The 20,940-nt window shown below is 43.0% G+C and overlaps 2 protein-coding genes across 3 annotated transcripts; both read left to right on the plus strand.

Moving 5' to 3' along the window:
* The first annotated feature begins 132 nt into the window (after nucleotides 1–132).
* LOC307084962 (paraspeckle component 1-like) lies at nucleotides 133–15,964 on the plus strand. 2 transcript variants are annotated; one of them, XM_079749520.1, is made up of 12 exons: nucleotides 133–973; nucleotides 1,673–1,861; nucleotides 1,965–2,266; nucleotides 2,401–2,496; nucleotides 3,140–3,336; nucleotides 3,611–3,695; nucleotides 4,001–4,118; nucleotides 4,281–4,329; nucleotides 5,050–5,162; nucleotides 8,561–15,022; nucleotides 15,631–15,716; nucleotides 15,849–15,964. In XM_079749520.1, exons 1-10 carry the CDS (start codon nucleotides 251–253, stop codon nucleotides 8,669–8,671), a joined length of 1,983 nt encoding a protein of 660 aa, XP_079605646.1. In that variant the 5' UTR covers nucleotides 133–250; the 3' UTR covers nucleotides 8,672–15,022; nucleotides 15,631–15,716; nucleotides 15,849–15,964. The 2 variants fall into 2 exon arrangements, with proteins under 2 accessions (XP_079605646.1, XP_079605647.1); XM_079749521.1 differs by having other exon boundaries at nucleotides 14,957–15,022.
* A 3,383-nt stretch (nucleotides 15,965–19,347) lies between these two features.
* LOC307084523 (fatty acid-binding protein, heart-like) lies at nucleotides 19,348–20,716 on the plus strand. Its single transcript, XM_079748941.1, has 4 exons — nucleotides 19,348–19,467; nucleotides 19,649–19,821; nucleotides 19,930–20,031; nucleotides 20,447–20,716. Exons 1-4 carry the CDS (start codon nucleotides 19,395–19,397, stop codon nucleotides 20,495–20,497), a joined length of 399 nt encoding a protein of 132 aa, XP_079605067.1. The 5' UTR covers nucleotides 19,348–19,394; the 3' UTR covers nucleotides 20,498–20,716.
* The last annotated feature ends 224 nt before the right edge of the window (nucleotides 20,717–20,940 follow it).

Consider the following 20,940-nt stretch of genomic DNA (forward strand, 5'->3'; position numbering starts at 1 on the left):
ATCTAGCTATCACGTTATCGAACTAACTAATTCCACGCCCATCAATAACTAACGACCAATGAGAAGCAGCTAGGCGGATCCTTCTATTTGGTCATCGAGTCTAGTCCCGTTTATCACTGCCCTTCGCCATTTTGAGTGAATCGTCGACCTACTTATTGAACTCGGCAGAGAAAGCGTCGATTTCCGTGACAATTCCCCTCGTATCCAGCGTTTCGATTTTAACCATACGATAACTCGAGACACACAGCAAATGTCTCGAGATAGATTCAATAGGAATCGCGGCGGAGGAATGAACAACTTTCAGCAACGCAGGGGTGGCGGCCCCGTTGGCCCAATGCGAGGAGGACTGATGGGGAACCCACATTTCAGGAATCACCCTTTCGGGAACCAGAATCAGAACCAGAACCGAGGCGGACCGATGATAAGTAACAACTTCAACAAGCCGCCGAACGGTAACCAGGGTCTACAGACCTCTCCGCAGAAGCCACAACAGCCTCAGTCCACTCCGATCATCCCTCCTCCGTCACCAGGCCCGGCTCTCACGATGAAAGGCCCTATACAACAGAAGAAGGAGCAACAACAACAACAACAACAAAAGGACCAACAGCAAAAGGAGCAACAACCACAACACCAGAAGGAGCAGCCACAACAGAAGATTCCCACTAACGTGACCCCCGTACCCCAACCAAAGATCTCGTCGCCTCCTCCGAAACCGAACATTTCATCGCCTCCACCCAAGCCGAATATTTCGTCGCCTCCACCGAAACCGAACCTCTCTTCGCCCCCACCGACCCAGGCCAATAGAAATCTGAACCAGCACCAGCACCCGAAATCTCAGATGAACAGTTATAATGGCCAGCAGCAAAGGCAGATGAGCCACCAAGGCCACAAGCAGTCTCCACAGATGAACAGACCCAGGCCCCAGCAGCAGGTGCACAAGCAAGAGAGTGGACCAGAAGGTGGACACCCTACGGTTCGTTTATGCTATTAAACATGAACGACATGCTATCGAATATACTCTCCTCTAACACTGCTAATATTGTCACTGTCGAAGTTTGTTGCTTTATACTGCTTTAGTATCAAATATGGTTGTTTATATTGGTGCTATATATTTGTTGTGGATAGCTAATCTGACAGCATGCAGACAGGTTTTGTGTCAGATGGAAACCGTGATGAATTGTAAACTCGGAGTAGCACTTATGGGCGGTGTTTGGCAAGAGGGTTGCTTTAACGACCTACAATCTTCTGTAGATGCCAGTCAACGCCGCCGGCGGCATGTCTTGTGACTACAGACAAACAACCCTAAAGATACTCTTGAAAATCCGCCATCTTGTGTCAAAAACAGCTGTCGTATCGCATCGGTTTTCGTTTAATCCACACAATGTAACATTTTTAAGACTATTTCGCCCACCCTTTCTAATTATTTTAATATTGATATTCACGTGTAGTTGGAGTTAATTACACAGTGTTGGTGACGGTTATATTCAAATGTAGGTCAAAACTGTCACCTGTCACTCAACCAATGGGGGATGGGGCTAAAACAGACAGATTCTTGAAATATCGACCGTCACCTTATGTTTTTATTAAGATATGTAAGAGTTGGTTATGATAAATGTTGATGGTTCTTTCGAATACTTCATTAATGTTGACGTTGATTTTAACAATTCTGCAGGAACTCAAAGCAACTTTATCGTTGCTTCTCAAACCCGGTGAGAAGACCTACACGCAGAGATGCCGTCTGTTCATCGGTAACCTGCCCAACGATATCAGCGATGAGGAGTTCAAGAAACTGTTTGCCAAGTATGGAGAGCCAAGCGAAGTCTTTATCAATAAAAACAAAGGCTTCGGATTCATTCGATTGGTAAGGTCATAGAGATTCAATTATATTCTGGTTTTAAAAAAAAAAATGTTTTTGTGAAGGGTCATTTCCAAATTGTCTCATCTCATTCTGGTGTCGATTTTAGGAGTCGAGAGCGCTGGCAGAGATTGCTAAAGCCGAACTGGACGACACGCCCATGAAAGGCAGACCACTACGTGTGCGATTCGCAACACACTCTGCGGCCCTCTCAATCAAAAACCTTTCGCCCTTCGTCTCCAATGAGCTCTTGGAAGAGGCCTTCTCACAGTTTGGGATGGTGGAGAGGGCGGTTGTCATTGTGGACGACCGCGGCCGTTCCTCAGGCAAGGGCCTCGTCGAGTTCGCCTCGAAACCCGCTGCCAGGAAGGCCCTTGACCGCTGCAACGAGGGTGTTTTCCTGCTCACAACGTAAGTCAATTTTTGTGATTTATTGAAATGCGGAAAAACAATTCCATGTCCATCTTGGCCACATGAGAAATTTAATTGGTTCCATTTGTCTTGACCCATTATTAATATATTTATTCTGTCTTCCGATCCCACAGTTCGCCACGGCCAGTGGTTGTCGAGCCCCTGGAACAGTACGATGACGAAGATGGCCTCCCAGAGAAGCTGGCCCAGAAAAACCCCAGATACCAAAAGTAAGGGAATTAAAAAAAACATTAAGAAACTCAGGTCATGTGCCTTTTCGTTTTTGTGTTCTAATTTGCATCCTAAAGTTGTGTGGGTTTAGGCTTCGCTTATGGCCAGGTGCACGGCGATGTGTTGATTAGGGCAAATGTTATGCATCTTATGCAAATGTAAACCGTCCCAATCACGGTTTATTGACAAACAGATAGTCCTTGTGAGGTGGATGGGGGTTGGAGATGGCTTCACATTGGTTTCAAACTTATATGCACTTTCCTTTGTTGGTGTGAGGGGCGAGTGTTGGCGGGTGTATAATTGATTATAGTAGCAGCTCAAAGTCTGTCAATAACTGGTCGTTATTGACAGGATACCCTTTGCCATAGTGTTCCTTTTGGTGTATTCATTCGTGGTTTGATGGTGCTAAAATCCACCTTGTTTAGTCAGTGGTAAGGCCGTTCGGACCCTAGATTAAAACTTCTTGGTTGAACCATAATGTACTGTCTGGTGAGTGAGTGAAATGTATCTGAAATGAAATATTTTAAATTCTTTAAAACCAAAGCTGCATCATCACTGTTATACTTATACTGAGATTTTTAAATGAGCCATAAATCCAAATAGTTTGGAAACTGCTGGGCTAATCTTTTAACTCGTCAATAGGGAGCGAGAGGAGCCACCCCGCTTCGCCCGGCCGGGGACCTTTGAGTTTGAGTACTCCAAGCGCTGGAAGTCCCTGGACGAGATGGAGAAGCAGCAGAGGCAGCAAGTGGACAAGAACATGCGTGAGGCCCGTGAGAAGCTGGAGAGCGAGATGGATGATGCCTTCCATGAGCACCAGGCTAACCTTCTCCGCCAAGGTCAGTGTTGATCCGATTGTGTAACACCGGTGTTCTAGCGAGACTGGTTTAAGTTGGTCATTGTCTATATTTAATGTATGAAACGCAGTGACCTTTTGGTTCATTATTAGGTTCTTCAGCATATATGGATATTTCGTAACCTTTGAGACCAGTCTCTGTTCAAGTCTTATTCCTGAATCTGTGTTGTGTCAGGTGTCTTGTTCACCTACATTTGCAATCTTAACCAGGCTGCTGGTACCGCATGGTGTTGATTGAGTGGTTATTGGGTCTACAGACCTGCTGAGGAGACAGGAGGAGCTGCGGCGGATGGAGGAGATGCACAGCCAGGAGATGCTCAAGAGGAAGGAGATGCAGATCAGGTGGGCATGATGAAGTTTCATCTTGGTATCGGCATTGAGCTTCGGTTACGACAGCATGCTAGAGATTGAAACAGATTCCGCTTTACAATATTCCTGGAAATAAAATATTTGTATCATTATTCGAATCATGAATCAATCTATCCAGTTCCCATTTTTTTGTACCAAAACGAAATGTTAATGTCTCTTAGTAAATTCAGAACCTGTACACCATTGACAGAACTGCTAGTAACGTTAATCTCACTGAGTGTCCCCTGCTGCCTGTCTAGTGGTCCTCAAGGTCTATTTGATGTGGTTTCTCTGAGCAGGCAGGAGGAGGAACGTCGCCGGCGAGAGGAGGAGATGATCCATAAGAGGGAGGTGGAGGAGCAAATGAGGCGCCAGCGTGAGGAGAAGTACAGGGGCATGGGCAGCTTCATGGAAAACGTGAGTCCACCTCCATGGCATCAGGAACTATAACTCCTAGTGAAACCTTAAACCACATGACGGCTTAAGTTTGAACTTGGAATCCGAGTATGTGTTTGACAAATGGACTTTTGGTAAGAAGTGTGTTTTACTTACGTTTGATGTTTTACTTTTTTCTTGTAGCGGGAACGCGATATGAGAATGAACCAAGGTGGAGCCATGGGCCTGGCTGGTGAGTAATTACTGAATATTTTCACATGTGCAAACATTTTAGTCCATTTTATCCAACATCGTTTATAAATCACTATTTGGCACGCATATCCTACTTTTGCATACTGTAAAGTGGCAATACATAACATTTCAGGTAGTTCGTAGCTTAATTTTACCTTGACAAAGCTGAATCAATAAGGATTTCAATAATGTTAACAATAAAATCACATCCTATTACTGGTGTAGTCTACAAAAAGGAATTGCTGGCCGGTCCCCCATCCTCTAATGTCCTTCAGGGGGAAATTTTCCCAACATCTTAAAAATACATTGTTTATTATATAACCAGACCAGACAAAGAGGCAGACAGACATGCAAGACAGATTGTGGGAAGGTATGCATAGAGATGAAGGACATTGTTATTAGTAAGGCTACCCCCTTATATTTAACTGACCTTTTATATGATCAATAACGGCTTTGTTGACCAAGGTTTTGTAAGTTGCCAAGTCTAATAAAAATTAAAGAAAAACAAGTGTTGCAACCGAACACCACGGTGGTCAGAACATGTTAATAAGCTTCTTTCCCTGCTGTTTATATAGCCTAGTAGGCTGTAGAGTGAAAAACCGAGTAAAAAAACTGCCTTCAATGAAGCCCTTAGGGGCATTTTCTGACATTTTCCTTTTTGTTTTTCCTCTGAAATCTGTTTTTCCAAATGTGTGACATGTAGTCATGTTGTCCTTGTTAGACATGCCTTTTGGCTCTCCAAACCAGAAGTTCCCCATGGGTGGACTTGGCTTTGAGGGACAGCAGGGTGGGATTGGAGGACCCTCTCCTGGAGGCATGATGCCCAACGAAATGGTAAGGTATCCCACTCCTGGGAACATCTGTAGTTACCACTAGCACCTTTGGCTATGTTTCCCCTTGCTGGGAGAAGATGTTGGCAGCAGAATATATTGTTTTTGTTGAATAAGCCCTGCAGGCCAAACACGGCCAGGGTTCTGACATAGGTTTTACATCCGGTGGTGGATCTGCGGACGATCCTGGGGGAGCGCACTCCCAGCTGTTTTGCCGATTTGTTTTTACCAGCTATTTCAATGGCCAGGCAAGCCCCCCTCAGTTGCTATCCTGTGAGAGCTTACTTCTTTATTGCCCAGTCAAGTAACAGTCAACCTGCACTAAAACTGATCGTTTCAGGAACCTCTCTCTTCAGGGTGAAATGATACAGTCTGTAGACCAGCTTTTGAAGGGCTCTGCTCACTCTCATAAGACCCCGGTGTCTGTGTAGTAGGTCGCTATTGCAAGTCCTGTCTTCTCTGAGCCAGACAGGCACTTTCTCTGGCAAGACAATGACGTCTCTAAGGATAACATTTTCTATTTTTATTTTGTGTCATTCTTCTTTGGAAGTTAAAGCGCTGACCTCGGGGCCAATAATGTGTTACTCGTGGTGTGTACATGAAGAACTTTGGAGTAGTTTAGGTTGGCAACGTTTGAAGTCCTTTTGCAAAACTGCTTTTTGTGTAATAATGCGGGAATGTATTGAATATTCTGGAGAGGTAACCTCTTTATTTTCACCCAAGGAACTTTTTTGGAAGCAAGCAATCAAGGTTTTAGTGTGGGTTGACTGTTTGCTGGTGTTTTAAAATACGAAACAAGCAAGTGTTATTTAACTGCTGGGGAGCCAAGCTGAGCCATGGTGCATTCCCTTCTCATGTACCTGTAGTACTATACTGGACCTATGATGATATCTGAAGATCAAATTGAGCCTCAAGATCTGTGCTCTTGGACATATCCAAATGCTACATTGCTGGTCTACAATTCACATTAGCTACAACAAGGATTAAGATAGTGATGAAACTGTATGAACATTTATCACAGTGTTCTTTAAATGTGCTGAAAATGTTCACACAGCACTGATACCCACACTGAAATCATTTCACCAAGACTCATATTGAAAGACACAAATACAATTAGCCTCACTATGCATGCTTTGTTTGCATAAACATTAAAAATATTTAGCTAATACCTCGTTAACATGAAAATCATATAAAATGTGCATTAACATTGAAGATGGTCAAGACTTTTGCAGCGATTTTCTTTCTGCATGTTCTGCAAACATCATGACCATCTTCGAGTTTGCCGAGTTACTGGCCTTTTGCCAGGATGTTTTATATATTATATATAATATTTATATAATATTAGACTGCCATCATCTGACAATATTCCAAATAAGACCTGGACATTGGACTACACCATCCATATTCTCACGTGCATGCTTCAGAACTGAACCATGGTATTGGATTACGATATCAGACATTTTCTGACTGATTTCTTTGGTTACGAAAATCTTGATTTTGATCTTTTTTTTCTTATCTACAGCAAAAATCGACTCCCTCCAAACAATTTTCTGTCCAATTAGCTTGTGCACACTTTCTTAAGGCTGAAACACACTTTGTGTAGAGCACAAAGGAAGCTGACCTTTCTTGTGTCCTTGGCCACCTGGGGGCCATATTGAGGGAGCACACACACTAGGCCATCTGCACCGTGCCCGAGTCCGTTTGTTGAGTCCGTTTGGCCACCATGTTTATTGTTTAAAGGGGTAGAAGGGTCTCATGGAGTATACGTCATCCAGCTCAGGTTGCGTATCCGTGCGTGAGCGAGTGTCGGCTCATTAGCATCTGTAATTGAACTGTACTTGAGTATGGTTGGGGTGCTCACACTAGCCAAACGATCAAGACTTTAGGGGCACACTAGGTGTCAAACGGACTTGGGCACGGTACAGATGGCCTAGTGTGACTGCGCCCCTAATCCCGGATGGACTCACTCATGAAGTCCACTTAAATCGATCATTGAAAGACAAAACTGCGGTTACGCAGTGAGCTGTGAACGTGCTCTTCGAGTAACAATGGAGCGGATTGAAAGCTTTGGTGTGTTTCGGCCTTTAGGAAACATGCCATTTTGCTTGCAATTAAAAATAATGGAATGACATGCATTTCATTTGCATATACGCAAACAACACTTGCACATCTATTGAATGTCATGGCTGTAAAAAGTTTCTGCAAGGAAGTATTCCAGTTTTTTTTTCCATTGATTGTCTTAAGGGGTTGCCACTTTTTAAGCGTACCCAGAGATATGAATTTTGACCTAGGCTTTTTTGGATAGGTTCTCAGTCTACCGCCAACGGCCTTCTAAAATGATAAAGGTGCAACACATAGGCTATATTGAAATACGTTATATGTAGCTTTTGGCCAAACACTAAATTAGGCACATTCTGATGACGTTGATATTCTTGGCAGAGGTATTTTGATTTTTCTTTTTCCTGCAAAGGTCACTGAGACTGAAGCTGGATCCATTTGAACGGTGTTGTTTGATTGGTCCTTTCCCAAGGCGCTAGTCTGGATGGTTTGCGAATAATGGGAAACAAATGACCATCACATCTGAAAAGTCTTTGTGCTTAATGTCCATTTGTGGTGTTTGATTTCATGTGCTGCTGACGTACTTGTGTTCCATCATGTCTGGGGTCAATTTCTGCCAATTATCAATTGGTTGACTTCTGGCACTGTTACAGTACTTCCACTGATTGAATAGTTTGATACATTTCCTGCCAGTTGGCAGTAAATCCATGTAGATGCACCATTAAGATTAGTTTACTTTGTCACATTTTTTTGGGAAAAATTGATTGAAAAGTAAGCTTTATTTAAATCACTTTTGGTAGCAAATATTTTCATTCATATTTTCGTTGACTGCATCCAACTGCACACATTAAGGGGGGAAATTCACATTTGGTGGTATAAATATCTGGTGAAATGTAACATTTGCTCGTTCACATCTGTAGGGGGGAAGGAGCATACATCAAGTCACCTTTTTTTGTATTGGTAGTTCAATGTTTTTCTATTTTGAGGTGCCAGCATTGAGGCTGGTAGATCCATCTTTGGCATGCACTGGAGTCCCACGCTAGGTAGGCACTGACTAACGAAAGCATTACCCTTTCTTCCTTCTCCGTATGTAACCTGTGGCACCTGTGGATCTCCATATTGGAACGAACGGTACCTTCGGATGTGTCATCTGCCGGTTGTGTTGTAAAACTGATCTCGCAAAAAAAACCTCTTGCCACGTATGCACAAACCTAAACACATACTCACTCTCTTAATGCTGCTACACTCCTGCCCCGTGGACATGAATTGTGTGCTCTCACACTGAACATCACAATTGACCCCTTTCCCCTTGTTGCCTGAATGCTAAACTGATTCCCCTAACAGCGCAATGAGCGCTTCCCCCAGGGAGGTCCCAGGGGGATGGGTCCTGGTAACCCTGGGTTTGGCAGGGTCCGAGAGGAGTTTGACGGACCTGCCAAGAAGCCACGCTTTTAAACGCTGGCCCTGGCAGCCATTTTGCCAGCAGCGGCAGCCCTCTTTGTGTAGTTCCTCCTAGGGCAAACCTTGTTGAGTCATAAATGTTGTATTTAAGTTTCCTAGTGCACTTTTAGCACAGCAAGTCATTTATGGCACCTAATATATGTTTTCATTATTTTAATTTGGACTAGTAGTAGTAGGGACCATGTAACTGTGGTCCGTGGTAGGTACTTATCCGACCCATGTATCATCTATTACCTTCTACACTTGTTTCATGCTTTGTGAGTGGTTGTGACGTAAAAATTGTAACATTTTCTCACCTCTCTATCTATGGCTGTATTCTTTTGCCATACATTTGAAGTTAAAGCATGTGATACAATAAAGACAAAAATTGGTTCCAGCACAGGGAAAAACTTTATTAAAAAAATTCTATTTTTAAACCAGATAAAATGTCCCACCATAAGCTATCCATATCCACTCGTTTCTAATTCTTAAAATGACAGGTTCGGCACAAGTCCAAAAATAGTTCTGATGTGAGTTCCTGTTTTTTATTTAGTTCCAAAATTGAATTTCTCTTAAAATAGTTGATCCTAGTATTGACGGTAGGTCGGTTACATAGTGAGGCTATGATCTGAACTAAAAAAAAAATCTATTTCTGTTGGCTAGCACAGGCCTAGTTAGATCATTGCAGCTAGTCGACATGTTATATATTTTGTAGTGTTTGCAATTAAAATGTCTCATTTCCATTTGAGGGTCCCGTCCATATAAAACCATGACCCCGTCATTCAGGAGATTTAAGATATCTCAATGGAACTTAATTGAGAAATGGCATTTAATTATTGATCTTGCCTATTTGAGGTGTATCCTCTTCGATAGGAACCTGTGCACGTCCCTTAAAAAAATAATATACTAAATCAGACATGTTCCAAATGTCTATACAAAGAAATTATTTTGTCAGCAGAATCCGCAATTTTTTGGGCTGATATTCATAAATTTCTCCCTGGAAAAACTTTGCATCAATCAAACTTCCTTTGGTACTCTAATCTGGAGTTGCTAAATGTGAAATGTATACTAGAAACAAATGCCAATTATTAACTATAATTGAGACTTGCAGACACTGGTGCATTCATGTTGAAATGTCTCAATTTTAGATAATTTTGTGGAATCTTAACATAATTGTCAAAACGATCTTCATCTTGCAACAATTGTAAAAAGCTGTTGCATTTCCTTGGGCAATTCAATATTGTTGGTGTGTAATTTAATGTTTCAGCCTTGCTTGAAAGAAGGAAGAACCTCGCAATGTGAATCTAATATACAGCTTCATAGGGAAGCAGCAGAGGTGCTTAAGTGAGCTGCCTTAGACAAGAAAGACATTGTTACATTTGACTCTCAATCAAACCAAGTGATGACATATTTGCCGTCATGTTAGAATAGGACAACCCTTATGCTCTTCACAAGTCTGAATAAATGTATTGAACTTTATCATTGAGCCTCGAATGCTTGTTTGTGTTGCTCTGGTTAACACCGTCAAGTGAGTGTTTGAGTAATTGTTCTATTTTACTTGAGACTAACTGCATCCATGTGGGAGCCTTGCTTCAGGCAATTAGATCAGATTACAGCATTATTATTGGTGGGAACGATTGTGGGGGTCAAAAAGCACTGCAAAAGTATTTGATCAATCAGTTGTAAGCACATTGGCTTTGATGCCAGCTTACTTTTGAGGTGATTTACGAGTTTCTGTGAAATATCAAGAGAGATGTTTGCCACAGCTTTGTAGTTTCGATTTTCTTAAAAGCTGCTATTCCTCTGTAGCTTACTCTTTCTTTACAATTTTGTGAAGTGAATTCAAGTCTTGTGTGTTACTGAAGACTTGCACCAAGACTATATTAGAGCATTGTGATCATGCCCAATCAGCTGTTGGGGAAGAAGTTTGCTTACTTATGGCAAGACTTGTAGGAAACCCCAGACCCGAGTTGGGTTGTTAAAAAACTGATAATTATTAAATTCCTAAATAATTTCATAATAAGATCATAAGCACTAATTCCCTTTTTTTATATTTTATTATTATTGAGGTCAAATGGCAGAACTATTCATCCAAACATACATTTAAGTTTGGATATTATGTTAAATATATATATTTTAATACCATACCATACAATCTTATTTATTACACACTTCTTCTGATAGAACTATTGTACATTTTTATATGGCATGCAGAATTAATTAATAAACACAGCATTTTGAGAACGATACTTATGTCACTGAAAAGTTTCGCTTTTGATCCTAGGCATCAAATTATTCCTCCAATAGTTGACATTATTCAAAATCCAACAAATTAAAACTTTTTTTATTATTCATTATCATTTCCAAATTGTCCCTTCAGTGGTTACATATATCGCATGACACTCAAATCCGGATTTTAACAATTGTAAGATCTTGAGGAAAATATTTATATTGACAAATAAGAGGATTTTAACAAGAGCATATTTGGGCAAATATGACCAACCTTTTTGCCTCGATAGGCTTTAGGATCTGGATAAAATGTACAATCCTTTGTGTAGAACATAAATGGACCATTGAGGACGACAAATATGACATACTCTTAATCCAGATAAAAAATAAGAAATTGCTTAAATATATCTTAACGTTTCATGTTATGTCTGTTTTGGTGTCATGTACATTCTTTTTTTTTGACAGGTTTGATCATCATAAAAGATTGGAATATCAAAAGCGAGTTTCCAAACCAAGAAGTCCTAATTGCTACATTTTGCTACTCCTTTTTGAAAGAAGAATTGAGGAAAGCTATGGGCAGTGTTTGGTTAATGGATATCCCCAAAGACCCACAGGGCAAAGTCATATATTTTACGTTTACCAAATACTTTTTAGGGGCTAAAAGCTGTACCGCAGCTCGATGTAGTGTTTTGAGAGATGCAAACACTTTGCTGACAATATTATGGTGCTTTACCTTTTTTACAGTAATATACTTTACAGTATCGCACCATATTCAAGACATTTCCTATATCCTTAATGTATAATTTTTTTCAAATAGCATTAGTGAGTCTACAGGGCCAGAAGATTTATTCTAAACCCCTACCTTTTTTAAGTTAATTATCTCAGTATTCCTAAAATGTCCCCATATGTAATGCTATTAGGGATACAGGGGATCAAGAAACAACAGCAACATTTTGAGTCCTACTTTTCAAATATTCAGATGAGCTTCAGTAGGCAGAAACTAGTGGCAGCCAGATCCATTTTATTTCCAAACTACAGTAAACTCTTACTGCTGAGAAAAGAACAATGTGTGTGTGTGTGTGTTTGTGTGTGTTTGTGCGAGTGCGTCCTACATGTTTGTGGGGATCATGCGGGGTATGTTGGATAGCCGCAGTCAGCCAGCTGACAGACAGGCTGCCCCCTTCCAGAGTTGAGGCCCCCCGGCTTTTGGGTTGCGTTGCGGAGGGGTACTTCAGCAGAAGTTAGTGGACAGTAGAGCCTGGACTTGTTTGCACTGCAGCCAGAGGTATGCTAACACAGATCAGCTGAACAAGTTGAAGGTAAGTGTCCATCCATGTTAAAGATATGATTTCAAAGATCCCCCTTCTCCCCTTTCACCCTACAACACTACTTAACTGCCCTCTCTCTTTCTGTCTTTCCCTCTCTTTCTTTGTGAAGTACTCTGGTCACTCTGCAAAGTGACCTATACAGGGCTTCTGGCATCACACTTGAGAAGAATGGCATCACAGTGCAGATCTCTTTTGTCTCTCTCTCACTTTAATTGTGTGTAACTTTGGCAATGGTTTACTGTTTCCTTGTGCAAGTGTGTGTGTGTGTGTGTTGTGGTTGTAGTTCAGCAATGGTGATTGAGCTACAGGCTTGTATGGTGGGTGGCTCGGTCACTGGCTCATGTAAGGTTGGCAACAACAGTGGTCCTTGGATTCACTCCTGTATCTCCATCGAGCCAAGTATCAAAATGGCTCCAGTGGGACTGGGAAAGCAAGCAGTTTGGTAAAGGGCTGGGATTGAAGGGTGAGGTGTACTATCAACGTTTCTGAGGGGGTTGTTGTTGGGTGGGCTGCTGTACTTCTTTTTTTTTTTTACCCAATGTCTCTCCCGAATCTGGGCTCTGCCAGCTCTCCTCAAGCTCTGTAATGTGTGTATGTTTGTGTGTGTGTGTGTGTGTGTGTGTGTGTGTGTGTGTGTGTGTGTGTTGGGGACGGAAGGGTGAGTGGGCGACATTGTTTCTCCCCCAATACTATACTCAAAGGGTTTCCAATAACTCAAGCCACACCTCAAAAAACCTAGCGAATGAACTGATAAATGCCAAAAGATCTGAGGCAAATTTGATGGATGACTTAAATTGTATCGTCGAATTTACGGCCGGGGAAATCTATACGGACAAGGACAATTTCCTCAAGATTCATTTTATTCTGTTTTCACCACAACCCCTCCAGTCTAACGATACTAGTGTGGAAATCTGTAGATCTTCATGTTCATAATTGTCTGACAAGTCATTATACATCAACGAATGAGGTGATGGTGATTTGGCATATTGCCTACTGACCAAGGTCTTTCCATTTGAAGTATTACAAATTAGGTGTTGGTTCTGCCATCCTTTGTATCACTGTGTAAAATTATAACTTGGTGCCAAAGCTCTTGCCGAAGAGAACGAAACGAAAAATCATTGAGATTGCCCCAGAAGAATTTGCATAATAAAATGCCATTTCTCGTTAAACGTCAGCATTAGATAAAAATTAAGATCTTTGTTGGTATGTTCTAGTATTTGATTAACTTTGTTTTTACCCAAATAAATAGAAATTGGGTTTGTTCCGTAACAGGCAGTCACTTCCGATCATTCAATCCATGTAGATATGGATCAGTATTGGCATCGGTGGACAAGGGATTGGTTACAGGGCAGTGTCAAGTTCAAACTGGGAACCATCCTCGACCGATGTAGTGAAATGACTAGTATGTTTATTTAAACACGGTAAGCTTGTGATAACATTCACAATGTATCTTAATACTCTCTATCCTCTTATTCAAACCTTTTGATGCAATACCATTGTAGGAATAATTGTTGAGCCAAATGGCTGGATTTTAAAGGAGGGACAGCAAAAATTCACTAACACAGATTTGTGAATCCTTCTGGTCCATTTCTATAACATTGACTAGTGGGATTCAGGGGTGGGAGGGTCCTTATGCGGTAGTCTCTGCTGCATTGGTGTGTATGTGTGCGTGTTTTGCCATGTGTGTGCCTAGTTGTGAAATGATGAGCTCAAAGTTGCATGTGTAGTGTCTTCTCTCTGTTTAGTCTGCACTGAGCCAAATGTACCACTCTTCACTATTTATTTTTCGTGTCATGCCAGTGACCAGCCAGACATTTTGTCAAGGGACACACCCTGCTCTTCATAGACTTGTGGCACTTCCCCTCTGTGGGTTATTTCACCCTGTACAAAATAATGTACAAACCTGTGCTGCTACGCTTCAGTGTCTAAGCAGCACACTTTGACCTGAAGCAACGCTATAATCTGTGTATGCCGTACGACTCTGCTCACAGGAGCTGCAAGGTTGTCTTATCTGCACTGTGATCCATTTCCTGTTCCTCAAGCCATAGTCCTGATTGGCTACGATTGACCCTCCAGTTTGTTCCTCTGAGTGTGATGCCAGAAATACCCTTGTGGCCCCTGACGGGCCCCTCACGGCCCAACACTGGAAGGGCCCGCTGACCCAAGGCCCCCAGATTCATTGGTCTAGCTGGCGCACTGAGGTCACCGTATTCCGTAAAGGTGCACCTCTGAGCTCCATAAAGTGTCTGCAGTACCACCCTCCTGACGTTGTCATCCAGTCGCCAAGTACGGCGTGCCCTGGCTCTGTAGCACCGCTGCATACTCCAGACCTTTGCCAGAGCTTTGGATTGTGGCAGTTTGTCCTGCTTCCTCCGTCGTCTCGTTCACTTTTTTGCAGTTCCATGAAGGATGTACTGTACCATCGACCTGTACACTATACCCATGCCATTGCACTTTCAACATTCAAAACACCCTAAAGGTACTATGCACAATTTTCCTTAGATTCGTACATGTAATGCATGATCAAGACAACCATATACCCAAGAACAGTTATTTTGTTTGGGATGGTTCTCAAAGTCTGTTAATTGGTTGGCTTTCTGTACACTCAAACACTCTCTCTCACACTCAGAAAAGGTGTTGATACAGGTTGGATGTTCAGTGGTGTGACGTGTTCTCTGTGTGCAAGCAGGGTAGTTGTCCAAGCCAGGCCTCTCTCTTACTGTGTCTCTCTCTCTCAACGTAGGAACCGCCAGGGGCCACCGGTGGCTGAGCTGGTCGATGGCTGGGCCAACTTCAGTGACAATTTAAGGTAACAAATTGACATCTTTCATGAATTGTTAATGGGTAGCCTCTCAAAGCCAGACCATATTCAGACCATGCTAATTAGGGCTGGAAAGTCTGTCGTCCCCGGTGTTTGTTCAGGGGCATTGCCAGGCAACCTTAATTTGTAGACGATTGGATAAGCTTCGGCCAGTCAGTAAATCAATCAGTCAAGTAAAAAAGTAAATGCCATAAACAACCGTCAACTCTTACATTTTTTTTAAGGTTAAAACCTTGTTGTGGTCAAATAAATCAAATTCCAAAGCAGCATTTATGTATATTAATTAACAAAAATTATATCAAATACATCACTCCCTTGGGTTTACTAATTGGTCGACCACATTTAGTTTGGAGCCAAGCTCCTCGTTTCGGGCTGGTTACAGACTAAAGTTAAGAGGGAAAACTAAGTAAGCCTGCGAGAGCCAGGCAGGCCTCGCCACAGCTAGTTAACTGGTGTATAAATAATTAATTTTGTCATAAAAAGGGGGGGGCGGGGGGGGAATCTCTTGGTAAAAGTTCCCAAATTTCATATTGCTGTATTTCCTTTTAATAGAGCATTGAATGTATTTGAAAAAAGTATTTTGTTTCCTTTGTTAGCTAAACCGAAGACACTATTCATGTGTTGTGAGAAGCTGTGGGAGACCACTGGACTCGAGTTGCAGGGCCGATCGGATGACCCACGGGTAAGCATGTCCGGTTTCAGGCCATGTAGAACAGAACATTAGTCAATTCCTGGCTGGTGTTCAGTACATGATGTTTAGTTAAGTCTGGGTTCCTTGGCTTGTTGTTCATTTGTGCCACTTTCCATCCGTTAGGGTTGAAGATGGATCTGCAGATGCAGGAAATACAAGAGAAGAGGGAAGGCAACTTCAATGGCACCTGGAAGTCCCAAATGCTTTGAATGCTTTCAAAATAAAAGATTTTAAACTGGTCCCTTTTGGTTTAGTCTAACCTCTTTTGAAATGTACATTGTAGAAGCTATAGAAAATTATAACATTTATTCATATAGTATATGCAGAAACACATTATAAGCACTCATTCTTCAAAGAAAAAATGTGGTTATAATTTAAGCCAATGTAAAACAATTCTGAGGCTATTTTTTTATTGTGGGAATCCGATAGTTATAGATTTAAATCGACTGGTGTGGATGAATACCTTAAGGAGCAGGTGCCTGTGGCTATCCCCGGGTCATGTGAATCTAGGCCCTGCTCAAGAAGCCTCCAGGGCATGAGTTTCCCCTGCCAAGTCACACCTAGGGCACTGGAGGCTGGCTGTCAACCCTGCTTGGGAGGTCCACAGAGGATGACGAAAGACATTCTCCAGCAGTGATGAAATGGCCCCGGTCGGGAAAGCTGTTGAGCCGGACCGAATGTTGTGTCTAAACTTGGCCTCTTTATAATTTGTCAGACAGAAATCAGATACTTGTCTTTAAGGTCTGGTATATTTTGTACGGATTTGTATGTACAAAGACATGAAAACGGGCACAGATTTGGCGATCAAGTATGGTTTGTGACCTGAATGACCAGCACCAGCTCAGGCCAATCGCTGGCTAATGCCGACCCATTGTTTGGTCTCGGTTTCTTAGAGGATGAGTCAATGCTCCCTCAGCCCCTGTCCATTCACCACCTGGCCTGCAACCCCCCTTCCCCAAGGTCTGTAATCTGACCTGCAAAACATCGAAAGAGGGACAGAGGTAAAGTAATGTGGGTGATGTCCACCTGACCAACCTCCGCCATGCATCATTAATGGCCTTCAATGATTAATCAAGTTCTTCGCACCCCTCTTATACTCTCCCAAACACCCACAGTTGCCATTCACGCTCACGATCTACTGCACAGGTAGGCTTCTTCTGCTGCACCAACCCAACCAAGGGGATAGGAGTCAGTCTTGATAACTCAAAGTCCTTCAATTAAAGAAGAAAACGCTACCATATGGCTCAGAAGATGAGCCTTGGAGGTGCTGCCGGACCTGCCGCGAATTAGGTGCCTAATCTGTAGGGTAGATGGATGACAGTCGGATAGAGTACGCAGTTGGTTCCCGCAATGAGCACGACCAACAGCCGCGCCTTTCCGCCTGCCTCCGCGCTGGGGCTTGACACTGGTGGGCCCTGGCACAGGAGGGACGTGCAGAAGACCAGGTCCCGGACGTTCACCTACCTCCTCTCCAGCTCCGTTCCCCCGACGAGCGGCCCGGGGGGGCTTCCAAGGAACCCTGTGCGGCTTCCCTCGCTCACCGCGGACCAGCGACCCCACAGGAAGACCCCTGTAGTCTCCCTGAGGTAAGAGGATATGCAATAACTGGGTAGATCAAGGGATACTGGATACGATATGGGTTCTTTGTTGAATTTGGCATTGGCGTTCATGTCTTTAGGGCCCAAAATCGAATATAACAAGGTGAGACTTCCAATGGGGACCACAATGGGAACAGATAACTTTAATTGTTACAATCAAATGTATTTTCATTGGATAAACAATTACAAAAGGCTTTAAACATGGTGATGAATAGAACAGAATATGACTATTACCCCTGTTGCTCAACACATTTGAATGTCTCAAATCTCCAGGTTCGAAAAGGAATTTAGTAAACCCACAAAAGAACGAGGCGAGAGAAACGTGCTTCATAAAAAAAAGTATACAAAAGTACTTTATATACGCTGTAAGACCTGAATTAATATCCCTATTATAATTCAACTTTCAACACTGCAGCTTCAGTGAGCCTTCCCTCTCCCCTCCCGGGGAGAACATCCTCATCACAGGAAAACACCACCGTCCCAACTCGTTCCCAAAGCAACCGCCGCCCTCCAACCCACCGCCTAACAAGTCATCCTCAATGACCCCCGGCAATACCTACAACCTTTCGAGGCATCGCCACTCCGATGCGACGCGTCCGCTCCCCCGGCACAACCTAAGGGACCACAGGCCGATCTACACCCACTTCTCACAGCCGATCCGTCCCAGCCCCAACACGCCACCTTCGAGGCCTCCCTCTGAGAGCGTCGCCTCATCGGAGATCTGGTCTGAACTTCGACCGTCGATGATGCGATACGGTCGCGGTTCGTCCGCTCGAGAGGGTCTGTCTGTCGTCGGCAGACCCTGTCTTCCGGGCTGCTGCCGAACTCTGGCTTCGGTTGCTGCGTCTCTTCCCCTGAAGCGCACGGAGCTCCATGTGTTTCTGCCCACCGGGGACCCGGCTGGGGAGGGGGGGGAGACCGATACTGAGTCCGTGGATGAGGGCTTCATGGATGAGCTGGACTGTAAGATCAATGCTTTAAGACTTCAGCGGGGTCGACCCAAGTCTGTTCCATACCACTGAGGTGTTGTTGTTCAGTGACTGATAGACTTTATAAAGCAGATACACAGAAATGGCCATTTTAGGACTTAAACCTCAATAGGACTATCAGTATGGGTTAATTTCTGTCCTTATTTGGTTAGGTTATTTTTATTATTATTTTGTACTCTGATGCATGATATTTTGATGCATGATGTTTTATAAAACATGGCTAAGTGGTAATTATTGTTTATGTATAATGCAAAATGAAATGGACTGTCCGTTGATTCAATAAAATGAACAAACAAAAATAACACAAAAACTAAAAGACCCATGGTTCTGGTTCTTCTTTATTGGTATTGACCAGCAGAGGGCCCCAGAGGCTCGCCACTCACCCAGCCGGGGCCCCGGGGGTTCCAGTTCAGGCAGTGGGGGCCTCTGCTGGTTACTGAAAATCACAAGAAGATACAAGTTCATAACAAATCGTGGTGTGCAGCTTGCTGAAAAGAGAGTACATGTTGAACTGTTTTTTTTTTTTATATTATGAATGTACAGCAGAATGAAGCAGGCTATATGATTTTTTTTATGTGTGTGCGTGTGCGTGTGTGCATGCATTATGCTACCATCTACATAATTACTTTCATTCCAGTGTTTGCATGCTTCCTACACGGGGTCTCGGTGTTCGTGCAGCCACCGACTGCAACCCGTTTTGGATGAACGAGTCTGCCAAAAACGATGACTCAATGCAAACATAAGAAGATAAAATTGTGTCATGTCGATTTTTTTCCCTCTCTAATCTGGTATTTGAGAGACAGTGACGCAAGCTTCCACCTTTGTCACAGTGGGCTACAACTAAATTTGGCACACAGGTCAAAAAAAGTGCTACCAAAAATCCCTGTCACCAACTAAAATTGAGTTAGGCAGAAATCGCCCCAACTTCGATGCTGTGACGTCGGGGGCTGTGATTGGCCCGGTCCAGGCTTCACGTGTCCTCCGCATCTCCCTTTAAAGTGCTTCGCTCGCATCCGAGGCTTGACTTGAGGGTTGGAAACAGTTATAGATCGTCTGCTTAGCATAACACAGAGGCTGCAAAGATGGTTGATCAGTTTGTTGGGACGTGGAAGATGGTCACCAGTGAAAACTTCGATGAATACATGAAGGCAATCGGTAAGATTAATGGTTTTTATTGTGCATGTTTTATTTTTGAATTCTTTGTATAAAATAAACAGCATTTTCTGTGATGCAGTTTGTTATTTTTAGCGAAGTCCGTTTTAAGATCATATAGAATAACTTTTAAGGAGTCCCTTTTGAGCTGCATTAATGTCTATGTGCCCTGTACTCGATCCAGGTGTTGGATTTGCAACCCGGCAGGTGGGAAACCGTACCAAGCCCAATCTGGTCGTGACCTCAGAAGACGGAACGGTTTGCCTGAAGTCGCAGAGTACATTCAAAACAACAGAAATCAAGTTTAAGCTCAACGAACCGTTTGAGGAGACGACTGCTGATGACAGGAAAACAACGGTGGGTCAAGGGGAAAGAAAAAAACACATCCCAAGTGTATTTTGACCCGAGGTATCCGTTTGCTGGAATGCACCCTGCTTTAATAAACCCTTTCTGTGCCCCTCCCAGACCGTGGTGACCATGGATAATGGCAAACTTGTGCAGAAACAGACATGGGAAGGCAAGGACACATTCATCGAGAGGGAAATCGAGGATGGAAAGTTAGTAGCGGTGAGTGCTCTCTTTTTTCCCTCACTTTGTTTTGTCACTAAATTTTCCATGTTGCTTAAGAATTTGCTTGCAGATGCATATTTTCTCTTCCCTTATCTTTTTTTCTTTCTTTTTTTTTAAATACCACGAGCCATTTATGGTATGGGTTTTTATTTGATCTATTTAAAGGGCTATTTAGAATAAACTCAAACCTCTACCAAATAAATACATTTTTAATATAGGCGTCAATGCGTAAACTGACCTCTCAATCCTCAATCATAAACTCAAATACGCGTCACGCATCGGTGGTGAAATCGAGCGCGGTGGTCGCCGTCCACTCCCTCGTCGTCTCCCACTGGGCCACTTCTCACTCCCGACCTCCCTACCGCCTTACCGCCCGTCTTTGACCTCTTTACGGGCCTTCTCGTCCTCACAGAAATGCAAGATGGGCGACGTGGTGGCGGTGAGGACGTACGTGAAGGAGTAGGTTTGCCGGACGGTCCAGGCGCTGACGGGCTCAGTTCAATGAGCGCAGACGACCAGCGAAGGCGCGTCCTGCTCTTCTTATCTTATTTTTCAACTGTGTTGCCAAAGCGAAACATTTATATGCCTCTTGTTTTCAACGATGATATTCATTCGATACCAAGCATTGTTGTGGTGAAATGAATGACAAATAAAATGTAACAAAAAAAAATGCAGAAAGATATTAAATAAAATGTGTCCAAATTGAAATCTTGTCTTTTGGTCGTGGTTGTTGTGAACACTTGAGAGATTTCCCTTTTTGGTTGGTTGAAAAACAGAGATCAAATACATTCTTATTATCCTTATCTTATCTTGTTTACTTGTGAGAAGTGAAACACTGGGCATCATGGGGAAGGGGGGGTATGAGGCAGCATTAGTTCTCCATTCTAGGACCGTGGTTTTCACACT

Source organism: Pollachius pollachius (assembly GCF_949987615.1).
Source record: "Pollachius pollachius genome assembly, chromosome: 13".
Lineage (NCBI taxonomy): Eukaryota > Metazoa > Chordata > Actinopteri > Gadiformes > Gadidae > Pollachius > Pollachius pollachius.

Excerpts from the sequence above, each read along its gene's own strand:
- LOC307084962 (XM_079749520.1), top strand. The coding sequence starts at position 251 with ATGTCTCGAGATAGATTCAATAGGAATCGCGGCGGAGGAATGAACAAC. Across the intron at positions 3,337-3,610 it reads GGCTAACCTTCTCCGCCAAG|ACCTGCTGAGGAGACAGGAG; the intron begins GTCAGTGTTGAT and ends TTGGGTCTACAG. Across the intron at positions 5,163-8,560 it reads GCATGATGCCCAACGAAATG|CGCAATGAGCGCTTCCCCCA; the intron begins GTAAGGTATCCC and ends TTCCCCTAACAG.
- LOC307084523 (XM_079748941.1), top strand. The coding sequence starts at position 19,395 with ATGGTTGATCAGTTTGTTGGGACGTGGAAGATGGTCACCAGTGAAAAC. Across the intron at positions 19,822-19,929 it reads CTGATGACAGGAAAACAACG|ACCGTGGTGACCATGGATAA; the intron begins GTGGGTCAAGGG and ends TGCCCCTCCCAG. Across the intron at positions 20,032-20,446 it reads AGGATGGAAAGTTAGTAGCG|AAATGCAAGATGGGCGACGT; the intron begins GTGAGTGCTCTC and ends TCGTCCTCACAG.